The sequence below is a fragment of the Telopea speciosissima genome, chromosome 6 (genome assembly GCF_018873765.1).
Source record: "Telopea speciosissima isolate NSW1024214 ecotype Mountain lineage chromosome 6, Tspe_v1, whole genome shotgun sequence".
NCBI classification, from domain to species: domain Eukaryota; kingdom Viridiplantae; phylum Streptophyta; class Magnoliopsida; order Proteales; family Proteaceae; genus Telopea; species Telopea speciosissima.
This window is the reverse complement of record NC_057921.1, coordinates 31,383,956-31,402,642: the sequence shown is the minus strand read 5'-3', so window position 1 is coordinate 31,402,642 and position 18,687 is coordinate 31,383,956. Positions and strand designations below refer to the sequence as shown.

General features: G+C 38.2%; 2 protein-coding genes and 1 pseudogene across 3 annotated transcripts; 1 reads left to right on the top strand and 2 right to left on the bottom strand.

The window, feature by feature from the left end:
* Positions 1–165: 165 nt before the first annotated feature.
* Positions 166–1,047, bottom strand: LOC122665617 (annotated as a pseudogene).
* Positions 1,048–2,186: 1,139 nt separating this feature from the next.
* On the top strand, positions 2,187–3,471 carry LOC122664666 (peptidyl-prolyl cis-trans isomerase CYP26-2, chloroplastic-like). Of its 2 annotated transcripts, XM_043860597.1 has the most exons (3): positions 2,187–2,343; positions 2,386–3,160; positions 3,359–3,471. In XM_043860597.1, exons 1-3 carry the CDS (start codon positions 2,241–2,243, stop codon positions 3,459–3,461), a joined length of 981 nt encoding a protein of 326 aa, XP_043716532.1. In that variant the 5' UTR covers positions 2,187–2,240; the 3' UTR covers positions 3,462–3,471. The 2 variants fall into 2 exon arrangements, with proteins under 2 accessions (XP_043716532.1, XP_043716531.1); XM_043860596.1 differs by having other exon boundaries at positions 2,187–3,160.
* A 3,051-nt stretch (positions 3,472–6,522) lies between these two features.
* Positions 6,523–18,002, bottom strand: LOC122665616. Its single transcript, XM_043861770.1, has 4 exons — positions 17,915–18,002; positions 15,089–15,226; positions 7,337–7,652; positions 6,523–7,228 (listed from the first exon to the last, which is right to left on the bottom strand). The coding sequence occupies exons 1-4, from the start codon at positions 18,000–18,002 to the stop codon at positions 6,523–6,525; spliced, it is 1,248 nt and encodes a 415-aa protein (XP_043717705.1).
* Between the last annotated feature and the right edge of the window lie 685 nt (positions 18,003–18,687).

Here is an 18,687-nt window from a genome sequence, read left to right as displayed (position 1 = left end):
TGTGAGTAATCCCGTTTGCAACTCCAGCCACCCCCTCTACAATTCCCTCCACCCTACCCCTCTCTTTTCAACCCCTGCCCGACCCGTCTCCATAACATTAACAGAGGAAAATTTTATTATGCTGATCCCAATGTCTTGCAGGTCTTCTCCAATTCAAAATAAGAATCAACCCCAACTGCCAATTCTTGACAAACAAGGAGCTTTTCTACATAATACTCTGCTTCTTACCTTAATATTAGAAGCTGAAGCTATAGTCCTCTCCGAAAGATAACCCTGTAAACCAATGTTGTAAACTGGAGTACTAATCGTATAGTACAATCCATAGTTCCTCTCTAAGTTTACCTAGGTTTAAGATCCTCATTAAAGAGTGCAAAAAAAATAAAGGTCAATCAGAGCTGATCTTGCTTCTCCTCTATCTTATGTAACAAAGTACCATTATAAAGCCCTGCATTCTCTGGGGTAGCCCCAGCTTTATCAGGGTCATCCTTTGATGGCCAAGTTGTCTCAGAAATTCTAACTTCATTATCGGTTGGCCGCCATTGCTTTGATTGCAGGATAAACAACATAAATTTGAGCTTAAATATCAGTACCTCAGGTTCAGGTTTTGTATTTGGATGAGTCACCCCTGAGTTGGGGTAAAATAGAATGTACTCTAATGAAATCTTGTTTGGGTTATCTTTGCAGGAAAAATAGGGGTATGCATTTATAAGGAAAGAAGAATTTATCTAAGAATGGAAATTGAGAAGCGGTTAGATGTATACTGCAACATCAGGCTGGAATATCCCAGAAGAAAGAGGCCGGGGGGGGGGGGGGAGTTTTCTGCAAGGATAGCTAGTGAGTATGCAAAGGAGACATTCACTTGATCATTTAGAAGGAGGGACACAAGAGCATTGTAGATGTTCTGCATAGCCGGGTGGAGATAAGACTTAATTGGTTGTTGTCGCAACCAGCCCTGAGCTTTGTTGGGGTCAGTCAAGTTTTGAATTATTCCCTATTGTTGGAGGACTCTTACAAAGATATCAATTAGAATATAGATCTCATACGCATGATTCCGAAACTTACAAAGATATAGAATTTAAAACCCAGAGTTGAATCAAACTCTTATTCCCTAATTCTAGCCAAACTCAGTTCAAGGTTGAAATAATGAAAAATCAATCGATATGAAACCCTAACATATGCATACTACTCAGCCTATCTCGGCATCTCGGCTTGAAATTCTAGTTCTTTAAGTTCGTCTTGGTCGTGAGTTCACAAAAAGTTTGATTCAATGCCAAAATAAGTGGTTGAAGGAGCAGGGTGGGGGGCGGAGTTGTAGGAAAGGGGTTGTAAAAGGGTAATGTCACATGGACCCAGGGATTGTTTGGGGATTTAAAAAAACCTACTTTGCTTCGTCACGATTTAATAGATGGACGGATCATTATCCTCTCAGGTTCCTTGTCCAGTACAATTGTCCGGTTCCTTTCATAGGGGGTGGAAATGACAACCTAACCCCCTGGTCGAACACACTGCCCGAGTGAGGTTAAGTAGTCATTTCCAGCCCCTATGAGAGGAAGCGGACAACCGTACCGGGCAGCGAACATGAGAAAAAAGATTCTAGATGGACACTAACGGCATGGGTGTAATTGTAATTGATTTTAAATTATAGGGGAGGAGGCATAATTAGGGAAAGTTGAGGGGGGGGGGGAGTTTAATTAGGGCAAAGTACGGGGATGTAATATTTAGGGGTGTAAATGAATAGCCGAAATTCGTTTCCGTATCCGTGTCCGTATCCATTTAGCACTATTCGAATCCGTCCGAAAGCTAAACGGATGCGGATACGGATAGGCTATAGCTATCCGAAAAGCTATATTGACATATAAACGGATAAAATATCCGATCCGTATCCGTGTCTGTATCCGTTTAGCACTATCCGAATCCGTCCGATAGCTAATTGGATGCAAATGCGGATATAGCACTATCCGAGCCGAATCCGATCCATTTACAGCCCTAGTGACTAATATTCCCAAAAAAAAAAAAAAAAAAAAAAAAAAAAAACAAAATTCGAGATCACATTCTCGAATCTGAGCTTCTATTTTAACACGTCAGACAAGCTACACCAGTGACTCAGTGAGTGGACTGGCTATAGAGCTTTCTTATCCACAATCTCTCTCTCTCACACACAAGGAGGAAGAAGCAGATTAACGAGAGCGCAACAGTTGAAGAGGCAGTGAGAGGCAGAGGAACCCAAATAGCACTTGAAAATGTGGCAAAACCCACGAATTCTGCAATCATCATCATCTTATCAAATCCTTCGACCCCCACCATGGTTACTGCTGCATCATCCACAGAGACAAGCCATCTCTATGCATCATTCTACTACCACACCCACACCCACATCTACATCTCCTCCCATATCCAAACACACCTGCTGCAGGCTCTCACGCCGGGACATTGCAATTCACAGTGGCTCTTCCTCACTTCTTCTCTTGTGGGCTCAGACCATGGAGCCATTCTGGTCATCCAAGGCATGGGCAGAGGATTATACTTCAAACGGTTATCAAGGAGAAAGTAATTTGAAAAATAATGGCTGCAACAACAGTACCCCTACACAGCGAGCCTTCCTTGACATTTCCATCGATGGAAAGCCAGTGGGACGGATTGTAATTGGGCTTTATGGTGTTGATGTACCAATTGGCACCACAAGGTTTTCCAAACTTGTAAGTGGAGCTGCAGGTATCAGTTACAGGAGAAAGGAGTTTGTGAAGATCATGCCTAACTACATTCAACATGGAGGGTTAAGATCATATGGTGTAGATGTAGAACTTGCAAAGAATACTGGGAGTGAATTGGCTGCAGATAGTCTTCTCAAGGAATGGGAGAAGGTTTATGAAGAATGTCAGGGGACCAAGAATTTGAGCGGCTCTGTGAGCATTGTTGTCAGGGACCCATCAAAACCACCTCCAAAATTGAAGCTCATTGCACGGAAAGGGAAATTAGAGATTGACCAAGAGGAAGTTGGGGTTAATCCTAATGGGACTGAGTTTGTGATTACCACTAGAGATGCTCCAGAACTTGATGCTTCTTCACTGGTTGTTGGAAGAGTTTTAGATGGAATGGATGTAGTGGAGAGAATAGCTAGCGTGAAGACTGTGCAAGAGAACACAAGCTCTCCTTATTTCAGGTGATTTATCAGATTATGGAATAGGTCAAAAGGCTTAATTTAATGCGTTTCATCAGCTCTAGAGCTTTTGGCATATCGATCAAGTATCTAACACATATAACGCACAAAATTTTTCTATTCATTTTTTTTTTCTTTGTTGTAACATTCTTTTTCAAAGCCCAAATTGAAAGATGATCCCTCCACTTGTTTGATAAGCAGGGTGGCAAAGTTGATTGGAGATAAGAGAGCTGTTGTTGCAGAGAGAGGCTTTAATCGACCGTATGCAAAGATTGTTATTACCAATTGTGGCTTAATTGATTAGCATTCAAATCGTTCATTCTTTTTTGTTTTTTTCTCAGTACATTTTTGTGTGTAGAGAGAGTGAGAGGTCTGTGATGCAGAATGGTAGCTCTGTTGACATTACAAAACCAACCAGAATAATACATTGTCTCACACCGTTTTCATTACATTTGACCCTGGAGATGGGTTTTGCAAACTAGTACTGCTCCAGCCATCATCACTCAAAGTATAGTTTTTGAGAGCAACTTGGATCCTCTATGGCCTGGTAGCTAAGCGGTCGTTGTGCGGCCTAACACAGGCAGAGCGTGGACTCCACCCGGGCAAGGTGCTTAGGCAGTGAGTGGGGTGGTTATTTCGCCCCCTGCCTGTGTGTTTCCGCACAATGGCCGCTCGGCTGCCCGGCTGTAGAGGATCACAATCCTTTTGAGAGTAACAAGTAGTGGAATGCCCATCAATAGTCTATCCATCATCCTAACAGAAAATAAGCCTTTTCAATGATGCCAACAGAAAATGGTCAAGCATAGAATGCATTGCGCCTGCTTTGGGGGATGGAGATCCCAATTGCTGATTGTCTGACCTATGAAGACCCATGTTGATCACACCTTGCAAACCCAATTAGTTTTTCTCAATAACCTTAGCTTGATTTAGGAGAATTCTTTTTGTAGACAGAGACATGAAAAGCTTCTCGATCAAAGCAATGGGATCATCACTGCCGGTCAGAAGATAGAAGTGCAAAGCAAGGGCCTACTTCAGAGAGGGAAAAGTTGCATGAAGTGTAGGTATTTTTATAAAAAATTTAAATAAATAAAATAAAAAATCAGTTCTAACATACCTCAAATAAGGAAGATGGAGAGTTTGCAAGCCAAGGTTGAGAAGGCTCTTTGCCGCAACTTAGAGCAGACAGTGTTTGTTGCCACCCAGGTGCAACACTTTTTGTTGAAACAATCCAGGAGCAAAAATGTTTGTGCTGTCTAATTGGATCAAATTTCAAATTTTGGTCTAGTTATGCCTGCTTTAGATCTTTCCCTGCAATAGTAAGAGAGCCAAACTTGTCACCCTCATAAATAAACAGAAACAAAATAAAAGTAAGAAATTACATAAATTTAAGTGACAAGCATCCCTCAAAATGCTGAGATTATTAATAACTATAATAGGGAATACTTGCAGCCATTAAACTGACATCAAGATTGTAAATGAAGATGGTGCATTTGGTGCTCAAATAATTGATGGGTCTTTTGGTTAAATTAGGTTATGATGCTTTTCTAGCCCAAGTGACTGCTCTGAGTCAGAAGAGCTCCTTGGTAAGTACAATTCTCCATCAGGACTGCAACCTTGGATTTTTTTGGCTAAAGGTCAGCAAAAGATATATTAATTATAGAAGATGTACAAAATACAAGTTCAAGTACTCTCGTAATGGGAGGAAAAAACACACAAATATGACTCTAGACTCCACCTTCGGCATTGCCATCAGCAGAGACAAAGACAAATCAAAGACTATCAAAACTAAACCTTAGGGATCCCACCTTAGGCATGACCATTAGTAGGAACCCTAAAGCAATAGAAAGAGACACAAACTGCCCGAACTAGACTATATCATCCATGTACAAAGTGTTAACATGGCCTCTCATGCTTGTTCCAGATGATTTCCTAACGGACAAAAGTAGGGAACTTGTCCCATCTATGAGAAAGCCACAATGTAGCATTCTTTTTTGTCAATAGATCAGCTACTGTATTCGTCTCCCTGAAGCAATGGGAGATCTTCTAAGTAATAGATCCAAGGTACCTAGCATAATGCAACCATTTTTGTTGAAACTGCTATGGAATAGGAAATTTCACCACAGAGAGAACATCTGTAGAATCGATTTCAATTCAAAGATACTGAACATTCATCCTTCTAGCCAGTTGCACTCCCCTAAAGAGAGCTGAGAATTCAGCACAATAATTTGTATTGATTCCTAGATAACTAGAGAAGCTGCCTTAAGGCTCACCAAGATAATTACAAAGAATTCTTGCTGCACTAGAGTGACCTGGGTTACCCAACAAGTAACCATCTATGTTAAGTTTAATCCGGCCCATATGTGGGCTTCCTCCAAATAGTTTCAATAATGCTCCCAATATTTGAGTTTGAAAAAGAAGCACCTACTTGGCGAGATATCAATCAAGAGATCAAGCACAAATCGGATTTTACAAGGCATCAGCACAGCGGAATCTTTAATGTCTCATTTGATTGCTTTCATTAAAGATTTCACAAGTTTGTCTTTGCCTTTGTATCACCTTGCATCTCATTCATACCATATATGGATTGGCAACAAGATAAACCCAGCAAACCAAACACTTGAGAGTGGGACCAAAGCTGATTTATTCTTCGACCAAAAGAACATATCATGAATAGAGTCTTTACCCAACCATGGCAACTGGAATAAATCAAGAAAATACTGCCAAACCTTCCTGGAATAAGAGCACTCCACTAATAAATGGTTTTACGTTTCCGAAGCTCGAAGGCATAAGCATCGGCTAGAAACCCTTGGAATTCCCTTATTAGCAATTTGATCATCAGTAGGTAATTTTGAATGCAACATACATCAGCCAAAAGTTGATTGTCTTGGTTGAAGAAAATGAGCCCAAACTATAGGAAACCAAGCTGGTTTAGTTGCAGTGTGCCGCAAAATATTCCAAGCTGATTTCATTGTAAAAATACCAGACTTTGTCAGGTCGCAAACACGCTTATCTTCTACTTGAACAGATGGGAGATTACTTGCCATAACGTCTGTGAAGGTTTGCTGCAATACTGGGGGAAAGGACCAATTAAAGTAAAAAATGAAGTAAGAAACTTTAGCCTGGAAGTTCTTAAATACAGACATATCCAAGCCAGAGCGGGCAGCAATATATAGAGGTATCTCTGAGCCACTAGTCATGCCAGAAATTTATTTTAGAACCGTCTCCAATAATCCAAGCTTCATGATCTGAGACATGCTCCCACACCTTTTTTAATATTGGATCAAATTGAAGAAGATTGCAAATGGGCTTTCAATGTTCCATCCTCATTGGTAAATTTTGCTCTGAGATATTTCCCCATGGATGAGTTATAAGTCTTGATAGACCACCAGAGCTTGCATAGAAGGGCCTTGTTTCTCTCTTGGCTTGCATATAATATCCCACTTCACTATAACTCTTTTAGGCTGATTTAGATCCCTGCTCCAAATAAAATTCCTTGCCCACCTCTCCATCAAAGAGATCAAGGAGGTAGGCCACCAATAAATTGAGAAGCTGTCAATTGAAATATTGGAAATGACTGCCATGGAAATGGGCTTGTCTTTCCACCCTGAAAACCTTGATTTAATTTTGTCAACCAGGGATAAGCTATGATCTTTCTTCACTTTGCCTTTAACAATGTCAACCGCCAGGTATCTAATTGGAAAAGAACTATTTGAGAAACAGCTAACATCCTGAATCCTTGATTTCCTTGTTGAAGATAGATTACACAAAAACATTTTACTCTTCCTCGAGTTTAATTTCTGCCCTAAATAGCTTTTATATTGATCAAGGAATGACTTTAGATTTTGCACATATTTGACTCCAGCATTCATAAACAAGAAAACATCATCAACAAATAACAGGTGGGATGGCATTGAAACACTTCTTGGACCATGCAAAGGTTTGATTATCCCTTTGTTCTTGAGATCAGAGAAACCTCGGCATAGAACTTCTTCCACAATAATAAATAGAAGAGGAGCAACAGGATCCCCTTGCCGAAGCCCCCTCTCAACACCAAAGGGACCCACCGGCCCTCTGTTGAACAAAATGGATAAACTGGCAGAAGATAATAATTGGTAGATCCATTTCATCCGAGTGTCACCGAACACAAATTTTCTTATTACGTCAAACATAAAGTCTCACTTCATCGTGTCATAAGCTTTATGAATATCAAGCTTAAGACCAATTCCACCGCCACAGATTTTCTTATGAAGAGAATTTGTCAAATCAAAGACAATGTAGATATTTGAAAAAATAACTTTACCTTTCTGAAAATCACCTTGTTCCTCAAATACAATCATGGGCAGAAAAGATGATAAACGGGAGGCCAGGATCTTCGAAATAAGCTTGTAGAGGAAATTTCCCAAGTAGATTGGGTGAAACTTGTCAAGAGTCATAGCACCATCAACTTTAGGGATAAGGGTTATAAAATTGTTGTTTGCACCCTTGGTAATAATGCCTTCAATGAAGAAAAGAAATTAGTAATCGGTCGAAAGATGTCACCTTCAATAATATTCCAACATCTTCTATAAAATGCATCTCGGAATCGATCTGGTCCTGGGGTGCTTTCAGGGTCTAAATAAAAAACCGTTGCCTTAATTTCCTCCTTACAAGGAATGGCAGTAAGAAAAACATTATCAGCCTGAGAAATGGAAGAAGGAATGCAAAATAGAATACCTGGCTGAGAAGAAGTGTCGGCCTTCCTGTTGAAAGACTCATAGATCTCTATAATATACTGCCCAATCTAACTGGAATCTGTAAGCTGAGTACCATCTTCTTTCTTTACAATTCTGATAGAATTTTTGGAATGACAAATTTTCGTTGAGATGTGGAAAAACTTGGAATTACAATCTCCATATTTCAACATTCGAATGCTAGATTTCTCGGCCCATAACCTTTCCTGCAATAGAAGATCTTTTTGGTGCTCTTGCTTAACTTGAACTTTCCAATCAAATAAATAATAATTAAGACTCACTGTCTCAATAATCTCCTAAGCATCATCCAGAGCCATCTTTGTATGTCTAACATCCAAATCAATGTTAGGAAAAGCATTTTTTTGACCAGCCTCTTCAACTTCTGTGTCACAACATAGAAGGGAGATCCAGATACATACTCACTCCAAGATTGTTAAACTATAGAAAGAAAGTCTTCATGGTCCATTTAAAACCTCTGCAATTTGAAAGGACAATTTAGAGCTTTGGGCACTGACTCAAAGTGGATAATCAATGGGGAATGGTCTGAGACAGTCCTTGGTAAAACTCTCCAATAGGCATCATGGTAGAAGGCCAACCATGCTCCATACAAAAACTCCTATCCAAGACTGCAGCAACACTTTCCAATTTTCCTGTTGTTATTCCAAGTATGTTTGTTTCCTCTGGAAGACAACCTAATTAGAGATGCAAAATAAAAAAAAAAAGACAGTAAACTCAAAGGTAGATCCAATGATAAAAGATCCCGGGCCTATTTTTTCTATAGAAAATAAGGTGGCATTAAACTCTCCAAGGATCAACTAGGGCTAAAACCAACGTGTTTAAAAAAGATATTAGGGAACTTAATTTAGACCAGTCACAAATGATAACCAGTCCATAAGAGGATCGCAAACTTCAAGTCCAGTAACAGTAAATACTTCTGTCACACCCCAGCCCGGTCAATAAGGGTCAAGTGTGACTGGATATCACTGACATCCAACCAACCCCAAGGATCGCAAGTGCAGTACTATGTTTACAAACATATCTCACAAATACAGTAATCAGAGGCAGCAAAAACAATTTAAATAATAGAGGTAACATCAGTAGTAAGAGAAGTCTAAGTAATATTTCATTTATATAAAGGATAAAGCTTGTGATACAACTATACAATTCTCAAAAGTACCATAAGGTAAAACTATATAAAAGTATTATAAACACAAAAGAGTGGGGAAATAGCCTGGACTGTCATGCCAAGATCAAGAAAATGCGCAATCATCACATGCGCACAAAGTATCGTGCACTTCATACTCCAGCGCCGCAACTCCACCACCAGAAGTAACCAAGTCATCTGAAAAATAAGGATATCCACAGGGGTGAGCACCACTGAGCCCAACAAAGGAATCACACAAACAAGTGCAAATAGTCCATGATGCTAGAACTAAGAATGCTTCTAACAACAATACTAAGTCTCATGAGGTATAAGTGCTACTATAATAGAATAATAGCCTGGGTCCCGAAAACACATAACCAGACGTCGATCACCTGAGCGAAATCATTCTATTACGGTGGAAACCCGCCAGTTCTGGAATGAACACATCGGACCCCAGCAGACCCCCAATGATTAACCTTATTATTTGTTCCTACAGCGGAGTGTTCACGCTAACATGGGACAGTGAATGGCATTCTAGAATTTACCCTTCGGACCTACCACGGGTTATCCAACACCTCAACCCCCTGTTGGTAAGGGTCGTAGCACTAAGTTCATGCCAATCTTAACTGTATGCATACTATCTTGATGACATATGAATCATAATAGATAATACAACAATTCTGTCCAACAACATCATCATCATAATAAATTCCAAGAATCAAGTAATAAATGCAAATGCAACCTAAAATCATGCACATCTAATGCAAAGAAGTTAAAGCTAACAAAAATACATGATCAGTGTTATTAATATGATGCATGACATGGCAACCATAACAAACCGAAATTAAAGTCAAAATCCATTTACCTACAATGACAATCTAGTCTAGGGGAGTAAAACTCCAGCAATCCAGACAGAAATAGTCAAAGACAGGTTAAAACAGATAAAAAATAACACAAAATGTCACATATTAGGGTCAGAAATAAGCTCAGGTCAAACCCAAGCATTGAGGGGCATTTTGGTCCAAAAATATTGGATCGGATTCAGAGGGCAGAAATGGGGGTTTTGTTCTAATTGCATGGATCTTCAAATGCATGGGTCCAATTTCACTTTTTGGACAATTTCTAAGGTGGGTCAATATAAATTTCAAGTTAATTCCAAAAATCACAATTAATTTGGGGGTTTGGCCAATTATCCCTAACTAGCAATTTAAGGTTTAGTTAATTGGATAATTCAGCTGTGAATTTGGTTACTACAAGTAATTCACAGGTCACAGTCACACCTGAACCAATATTTGATTCAATGTAGGGTTAAATCATGGGATTTGGTCAATTAAACCCACCAATTCCAAGCTTTAATGGTTGAATTGGGGTTAGGGCATGGTTGAGACTGAAAATTAGAGAAGAAAATGGGAAGGGATGAGATTAGGGTTGGAAACGATTTTGGTCTCTTTAGGAATAGTGAATAATAGTAATAGGTTTGTTTATATAGTGGTTTACCTAAAGGCTGTTTATTTACTTAAACCAAAAACTGATTCTTAAATTACTTCTTTAAAATGATTTTAATTAGAATTTTGTACCTAATTAGCTCTTTTAAATGTAAAATGATGTCATATGACATCAGGGGTAATTCGAGGACGGGTAACTACTGGGAATAGGATTCCCTACTGGGGATGCGGGTCCCATAGAGGTAAATTACTAATCAGCCCCTATAAACTCTAATTGATCAATACAATACATTATAAAAATATAAGTAAATAGTACTTACAATGGGTTTAGAAAATGGAAAGGTTCTGCATGCTGTCTAGCCAGCAGATCCGACACAAATAGTTTAGGTGCGGGATACCAGCAGGGTCCTCTCACTCCAAAAGAGCAAGTTGAGAAGATTCCCTAGAATCCTCCATAGGTGTGTCGAGAGATTGATCTATGTCCACAACAAATGCAGAATTTATTGCGGGATTCACATTCCCCTCTCCTTAAAAAGAATTTCGTCCTCGAAATTGGCGTAGCGGGTAAGCTGAAAGGGTGAGGACATCCTTCTTGCAAGGAGAACCTGACGATAACAATTGAGTATGATTACCTTTGGTCTGGTCTAGAAGATTTTAATATTGGTTTAGGCAATTTAGCTAGTATATACATATTCGAGATTATATTACAATTATATAGACAATATAATTATAAGATAAACACACAAGTAAATTTAAGCTTAGTGGGAAGTTTGATGTGGTACATACCTAAGATGTTTATAAGAAGTATAGTTATACATATGACTGAAGTATTTAAGAAGAACCTAAAGTTTTTTTTTTTTTTAACAAGAATTTGGTAAGACTATAACTTATCATTGGTGGTTGTGTCCTCAAAGGTGTTCAGGGGATGTGTGATCCATACCCCAAGAATACTATTATTATATACTTAATATTATCTAAGTTATTTTCATTTACTTTCATTATAGTTTATTTTGAATTGGAACTTTGATTCTAGTGTTTTGGTTCAACAATTTGGGTTCCTTTCATCTTTTCTAAGTTCTCTCTTGCTAATCTTCTTTTATCCAAAAGCTCTTCTTCTAATTATATACTAGGTTGTGCACACTAAGTGTTCGATAAAATGTCCTAATGAGTTTTCTTAGATAACTTCTTGTTCATTTTAGAACTTAAGGTACTCCTAGGATGTATCAAACTTTTAGATATTTTTCTTTTTTTTACATGAAAATGATTAGGTTTCCAATCATTTTATCAATGATAGCATGGAAATACATAAAAGAAGAATTTCTAAGTGCTTTATATGACTAAATTTTTAAATAGATCTCTTATTAACTAATAGCTATTCTCCCGTTATTTAATTAGCCTAATCCTTATTAGTCTACTTAGCCTTGTGATTTCCATTCTTTCCTAATAGTATGTTTGCAACTAAGGTCTCTATTGAATCTTAGTCATTGCCTACCTTAACTAGGTTGCTGTCCCAACTTCCCATTTTGTTTACACAAATTTCATATGTTTCTTTCTTCCCTTTCTCTTTGTATTTGCCGCATTCGATCAAATATGGTTGCAGCCCATGGTCATGGAGGAGGTCGAGGTGGTAGGGGAAAGAGGTGCCCTCCCAATGGGCCTAGATTTAGACCAATTTTGGTTCCAAAATGCACTAGCAGAGGAGCAATTTGTTGACTTCTTCATGGATTTGCCAAGCGAGCATGAACGGCAAGTAAGTATACAGGACTTAGCCTTCATCAAAGTACAAGGAGGTTTTTTTTTTTTTTTTTTTTTGAGAGCTTAGGGTGGCTCCCCACGATTCAGCCCAATAAGGCATGCTATCATCGACTAGTGCGGCACTCCTATTGCGGCCTATCCCACAGGCACGAAGGAGAGGACTTCATCAATACGAGTGTTATTGAAGGGGAGATGAGATACTGCCGTCCAAGAACAGACGCATCAGAGTTCATTGCCGAGGAGGAATGTTGAACCATCTTCTCAGTGCTTATAGATGGGAAGTAATCTTCCAAATGTGGACTTAGAGTTAGAGTATGTGCCATTGGCTCGAGTTCTCTCTAGGATTTGTCTAAGAAAGTTGTAACCCAATTAGCACTTGTTGCTAAAATTTTGTACAAATAACTCGGTTGATATATATATATAATTTTAATTTTTTATTTCTCATCACTTTGTGTTTTACAATCAAAATTTCTTTTAGTTTGTAGCTTTTAGTTGCAGCTTTTATTTCAACCTAATTAGACTCACCTTCAGATCAATGAGTCTAAGCATTTCTGTACTGTGAATTTTGATTGTAAATAGGAGTAGAGTACGATAGCTCTGATACCACTTAAATGTCACACCCCGACCTGGTCAATAAGGGCCAAGTGTGACTGAATATCACTGACATTCAACCAATCCCAAGGATCGCAAGTGCAATACTCCATTTACAAACATATCTCACAAATACAGTAATCAGATGCAACGAAAATAATTTAAATAATAGAAGTAACATCAGTAGTAAGAGAAGTCTAAGTGATATTTCATTTATATAAAGGATAAAGCTTGTGATACAACTATACAGTTCTCAAAAGTACCACAAGGTAAAACTAGACAAGAACCATAATATAACTATACAAAAGTGTTATAAACACAAAAGAGTGGGGAGATAGCCTGGACTGTCAGGCCAAGATCAAGAGATGCGCAATCATCACATGCGCACAAAGTATCGTGCACTTCATATTCCAGCTTCACAACTCCACCACAAGAAGTAACCAAGTCATCTGAAAAATAAGGATATCCACAGGGGTGAGCGCCACTGAGCCCAGCAAGGGAAACACACAAGCAAGTGCAAATAGTCCATGATGAATGACCTAGAACTAAGAATACTTCTAACAACAATACTAAGTCTCATGAGGTATAAGTGCTACTGTAAGAGAATGATAGCCTCGGTCCCAGAAACACATAACCAGATGTCGGTCACCTGAGCGAAACCATTTTACTACGGTGGAAACCCACCAATTCTAGAATGAACACATCGGACCCCAGTAGACCCTTAATGACTAACCCTACTGTTTGTTCCCACAACGAAATGTTCACGCTAACATGAGACAGTGAATGACATTCCAGAATTTACTCTTTGGACCTACCACGTGTTATCCAACACCTCAACCCCTGTTGGTAAGGGTCGTAGCATTGGGTTCATGCCAATCCTAACCATATGCATCTTATCATGATGACATATGAATCATAATAGATAATAGAACAATTCTGCCCAACAACATCATCATCATAATAAATTCTAAGAATCAAGTATTAAATGCAAGTGCAACATGGAAATGCAACCTAAAATCATGCACATCTAATGCAAAGAAGTTAAAGCTAACAAAAATGCATGATCAGTGTTATTAATATGATGCATGACATGACAACCATAACATACCGAAATTAAATATCACAAACACGCCGAAATTAAAGTCAAAATCCCCTTACCTGCAATGACAATCTAGTCTAGGGCAGTAAAACTCCAGCAATCTAGATAGAAATAGTCAAAGATAGACTAAAATAGACCTAAAATAACACAAAATGTCACATATTAGGGTCAGGAATAAGCTCAGGTCAAACCCAAGCATTGAGGGGCATTTTAGTCCAAAAATATTGGATCGGATTCAGAGGGCAGAAATGGGGGTTTTGTTCCAATTGAATGGATCTTCACATGCATGGGTCCAATTTCACTTTTTGGACAATTTCTAAGGTGGATCAATATAAATTTCAGGTTAATTCCAAAAACCACAATTATTTTGGGGGTTTGGCCAATTATCCCTAATTAGCAACCTAGGGTTTAATTAATTGGACAATTCAGCTGTGAATTGGGTTACTACAAGTAATTCACAAGTCACAGCCACACCTGAACCAATATTTGATTCAATTTAGGGTACCTAAATGGATGGTTTTGTGCCTATTGCCAGTTCTTCCTCCCGAGTTGAGACCGATCATTCAGATAGATGGGGGTAAACTAATGATTTCGGGTATTAATGAACTCTATAGAAGAGTTATTTATTGGAATAATACTCTTACCGATTTATTAAACCCACCAATTTCAAGCTTTAATGGCTGAATTGGGGTTAGAGCATGGTTTAGGCTGAGAATTAGAGAAGAAGAAGATGGGAAGGGATGAGATTAGGGCTGGAAACGATTTTGGCCTCTTTAGGAATAGTGAATAATAGTAATAGGTTTGTTTATATAGTGGTTTAACTAAGGGCTGTTTGTTTACTTAAGCCAAAAACTGATTCTTAAATTACTTCTCTAAAATGATTCTAATTAGAATTTTGTACCTAATTAGCTCTTTTAAATGTAAAATGATGTCATATGACATCAGGGGTAATCCGAGGGCGGGTAATTACTGGGAATAGGATTCCTCACTGGGGATGCGGGTCCCACAGAAATAAATTATTAATCTGCCCCTATAAACTCTAATTGATCAATACAATACATTATAAAAATATAAGTAAATAGTACTTACAATGGGTTTAGGAAATGGAAAGGTTCTGCATGCTGTCCAGCAAGCAGATCCGGCACAAATAGCTTAGGTGCGGGATACCAGTAGGGTCCTCTGACTCCAGAAGAGCAAGTTGGGGAGATTCCTTGGAATCCTCCATAGGTGTGTCGAGAGATTGATCTATGTCCACAACAGATGCAGCCCACAGCATCGAGGCAACCATGGACACAGAACTGGAATCTGAAATCACACAAGTTCCAAAAGTTCAAATTTATTACGGGTTTCATAACTTCGATCGATTCTTAGATTTGCAGGAAATTTCATAACAATAAATTAAAAAAAAAAAGAAAGCGAAGAAGGGAAGATAATGCAAAAGTTGACCTTGAACCAAGGAAACCAGCGGGAGATTGATTGCAGCAGGATCAATACAATGAATGGAACAACAGCAGGGTTCAAGACTGAGGTTTAGTGGGCTCTTTAGGGGCATGAAGCAGTTCTCCAAGTATCACTCTGATTGGGAGGAAGAGTGCTGAGATCAAGACCTTCAAATCAGCAGTAGTGAATAAGGAACTGATGCAGCCACAAGTGAGGAAAGTGGCCTTCTTTGCCTCTGGACAGCAACAGCAAATTCAGTTAATTTTTTTTAGGATGCTCTCTAGATCTTCACAGATGTAGTAGCAGGTTGCAGCACTTGATTGCAGTCACACAACAGCGGGAACAATAGGGAATAAAATAAGAGAAGTAGTAGAGGATAGGAGAAGAAGAGAGAAGCGGATAAGGAGATTCAGCTCTCACCAGCCAGGCTCTCTTAGCCCTAGGATTTTGGCTCTCTCAGCCAAGCCCCCAGCCCTTCATGTCACAGCCATTGGACAACAGAATCTTTTGCTTTAAAGCAATTTTTTTATTCAACTTCAAATCGTCCTTCTTGGCTTCTAAAAGCCTTACATATAAATAGGAAGCAATGACTTGCTCCTCAAGTTACAAAAATTTGAAAGTTTTAACTTTGACAAATTCTAAAATTGGAAACTATAAAAACAGAAACAATAAAATAGCAAGTCTCTTATAAGGCTGAGACTTGGATTACAAACAATGAAACTAAAATAGAAACTAATTGAAATAGAAACTTCTAAATAAAATTTAAGTAACTAAAATAGAAATTCCAACTTAGAAACAAAGAAAATAAAAACTAACTAACCTAATCTAAATAAGAAACTAAAATAGGAGAATATGCACCCAAATTACTGTTCTCATGAACAGTGTCACGAGAACAACTCGTGTTACTGTTCACGTGAACAGTATTTTCTGACTTTTATTTTAGTTCTCTTCTTCAAGCTATGATCTGCATCAAAAGAAGATAGGGTAGTCTCTCTCAGACTCGGGTTTGTTACTGTATTTGGATCTCTCACTAATGGCATCTCACCATACTCAAAAACAGACTTAAAACACTAAAAAGGAAAGGCCTAATCCATCCTTAACTAATAAGGTACATGGCTAACTAAACTAATGAAGTAAATCCTGTTTCATATTTTCATATTTTCATATTTTGGACCCATTAAAGTGGCCCATTACAACGAAAACCCATGGGATCAAAGGCCCAACACCTACTTATCAAAGCCAAGGCTTATTTCCAATAAAATAAGCCCTTTAATAAGTGACTTATATGCATTAGAATTTACATGGGTCCACTAACGGTTCTGCAATGCAAATCACATCTAGAGAATGTTCTTTACCAACACCTTTCAATGCAGCCTTTGATTGGCCATTCAGAATACCATGCAGATTCCAATCTAAAATCTTAATGATTAACAGATTGAGGAGGCTGTAACTCTATCAGATCTCCTGGAAGAATTTTGACCTTTCATTTTTTTTAATTTTGGCAATGCTGGAGACTGCCCTTTCTTCTTGGGGTCCAAACTTAACTTGGTTCAATCAAACATCAACTTGGTTCAGACTGAACCATTCCACCTCTTTGCTAGCTTGGCCAAGCCTTTGAACCTTCAAATTTAAACCCTTCAACCTGGACCAAAATCAAATTGAACCACTAAAACAATAAGCTGACCTGACTAAAGACATTCAACTTCTATTCATCTTGAACCAATAAACAATAATTATGGATTTAATTGATCTTTAACATCGTAAATCACTTGACATGCATCATGCACACAAAATATCACATACAACACTTCATTTTGTAATTTAATATTTTGTACTATATCATAGATACCCCGTATTTGGGTTTTCCAAAAATGTTGGGGTATTACATCCTCCCTCATAAAAATCTCCCTCATAAAAATTTCGTCCTCGAAATTATATGTAACTCATTCAATTGTTGAACAAATGTAGATAGCTTAACCGTATCTCATCCTCTCGCTCCCAAGATTCTTTCTTGAATCTAATTTCTCCAAAGTACTTTTACCAATTGAATGGTCCAGTTTTGTAGCACCTAAGACATGTATTAGAATTTCTTCATATTATGATTCACCTTCAAGTGAAGTGGTTCATAACTCAGCATATATGAGGGGTCCTACACATACTTCTTTAGCATAGATACATGAAAAACATTATGTATGTTGAGCAAAGCAGGTGATAAGGCAATCTTGTATGCAATAAATTCAACCCTCTCTAAAATTTTGAAATTGTTTGCTAGAGGCCCCTATCAAATGAGATTGTTTTTGGGTTTGAAGGAGCTTACTTAGAGGCATATTTGTCCTTCTTATTGGCCTCTGTAGAAAAATTGAGCATGACCACTCTACGTTCATTTACAAGGACTTATGGCTTCTAACTTATGGTTTATTTTTTGCTATAAGTCTCAACTTGTTTTCATTGGTTGTTTTTTCAAAATTGTCTAGCTATTGTACATGTCCAATTAAATCAATGCAATTAATTTATTATATTAAATTAGGCTTGGTGGATACATAAAAATCCAACATTCGTGATTGATTGTAGCCGCAGCCACAACCATGGTTGCTTTGGCTTCTTGCAAAGCCTTCACACCTCTCATAGTAGAAGACGACATATTTCATAAGTTTAAACAAAATTAATGGTACTTTTGAAAATTGATAAGAATAATGAGGTATTTTTGTGTGATAATATTTTATCATATCCTCAAGAAAATGGCCAACCAAATATACCGAGTGTGGGAAAGTGACACTTTTTCATAATTTAGCTAGTCTTGTTTAACAATCCCTCAACTTTTGTAACCCACTCACGCATACTACTTTCCCAACCCACACTCCCTGCCAACAAAGTGAACCCTAAAATGAACAGCTCTAGTAATTTTCTTTAATAAATTATTTTTTTGGTAGAAAATTAAATAGGGGGGCAGGAAGGCTCTATAGAAAAATGGTGGTTCAATTCTATATTGTCTAAACAAGGAGTTAGAACACAAATGTGGGTTAAGTAAATCAATGGACATGCTTGGTGCTATTGGAAATACTAGCGGAAGTGAAGACCCTGTTCTAAATGATATAGGTAAAAACCATTCATGGTTGGAGTGATAATGAAAGTTCTAGCTGGGGATATTATGTGATTACTTGCTATCCAAAAGAATCCCCTTCCTTCCCGAATCAAGGGTACTCGTAGATCAGCTCGACCACCAGGAGAGAGTGGTCTACGATCAACTCTCTTGCTTTGTTTGCTTTGCCTTGCTTGCTTACTAGCTTAGCTTGGTTTGAAAAGTCAAAGTGTTCCACTAGAAATAT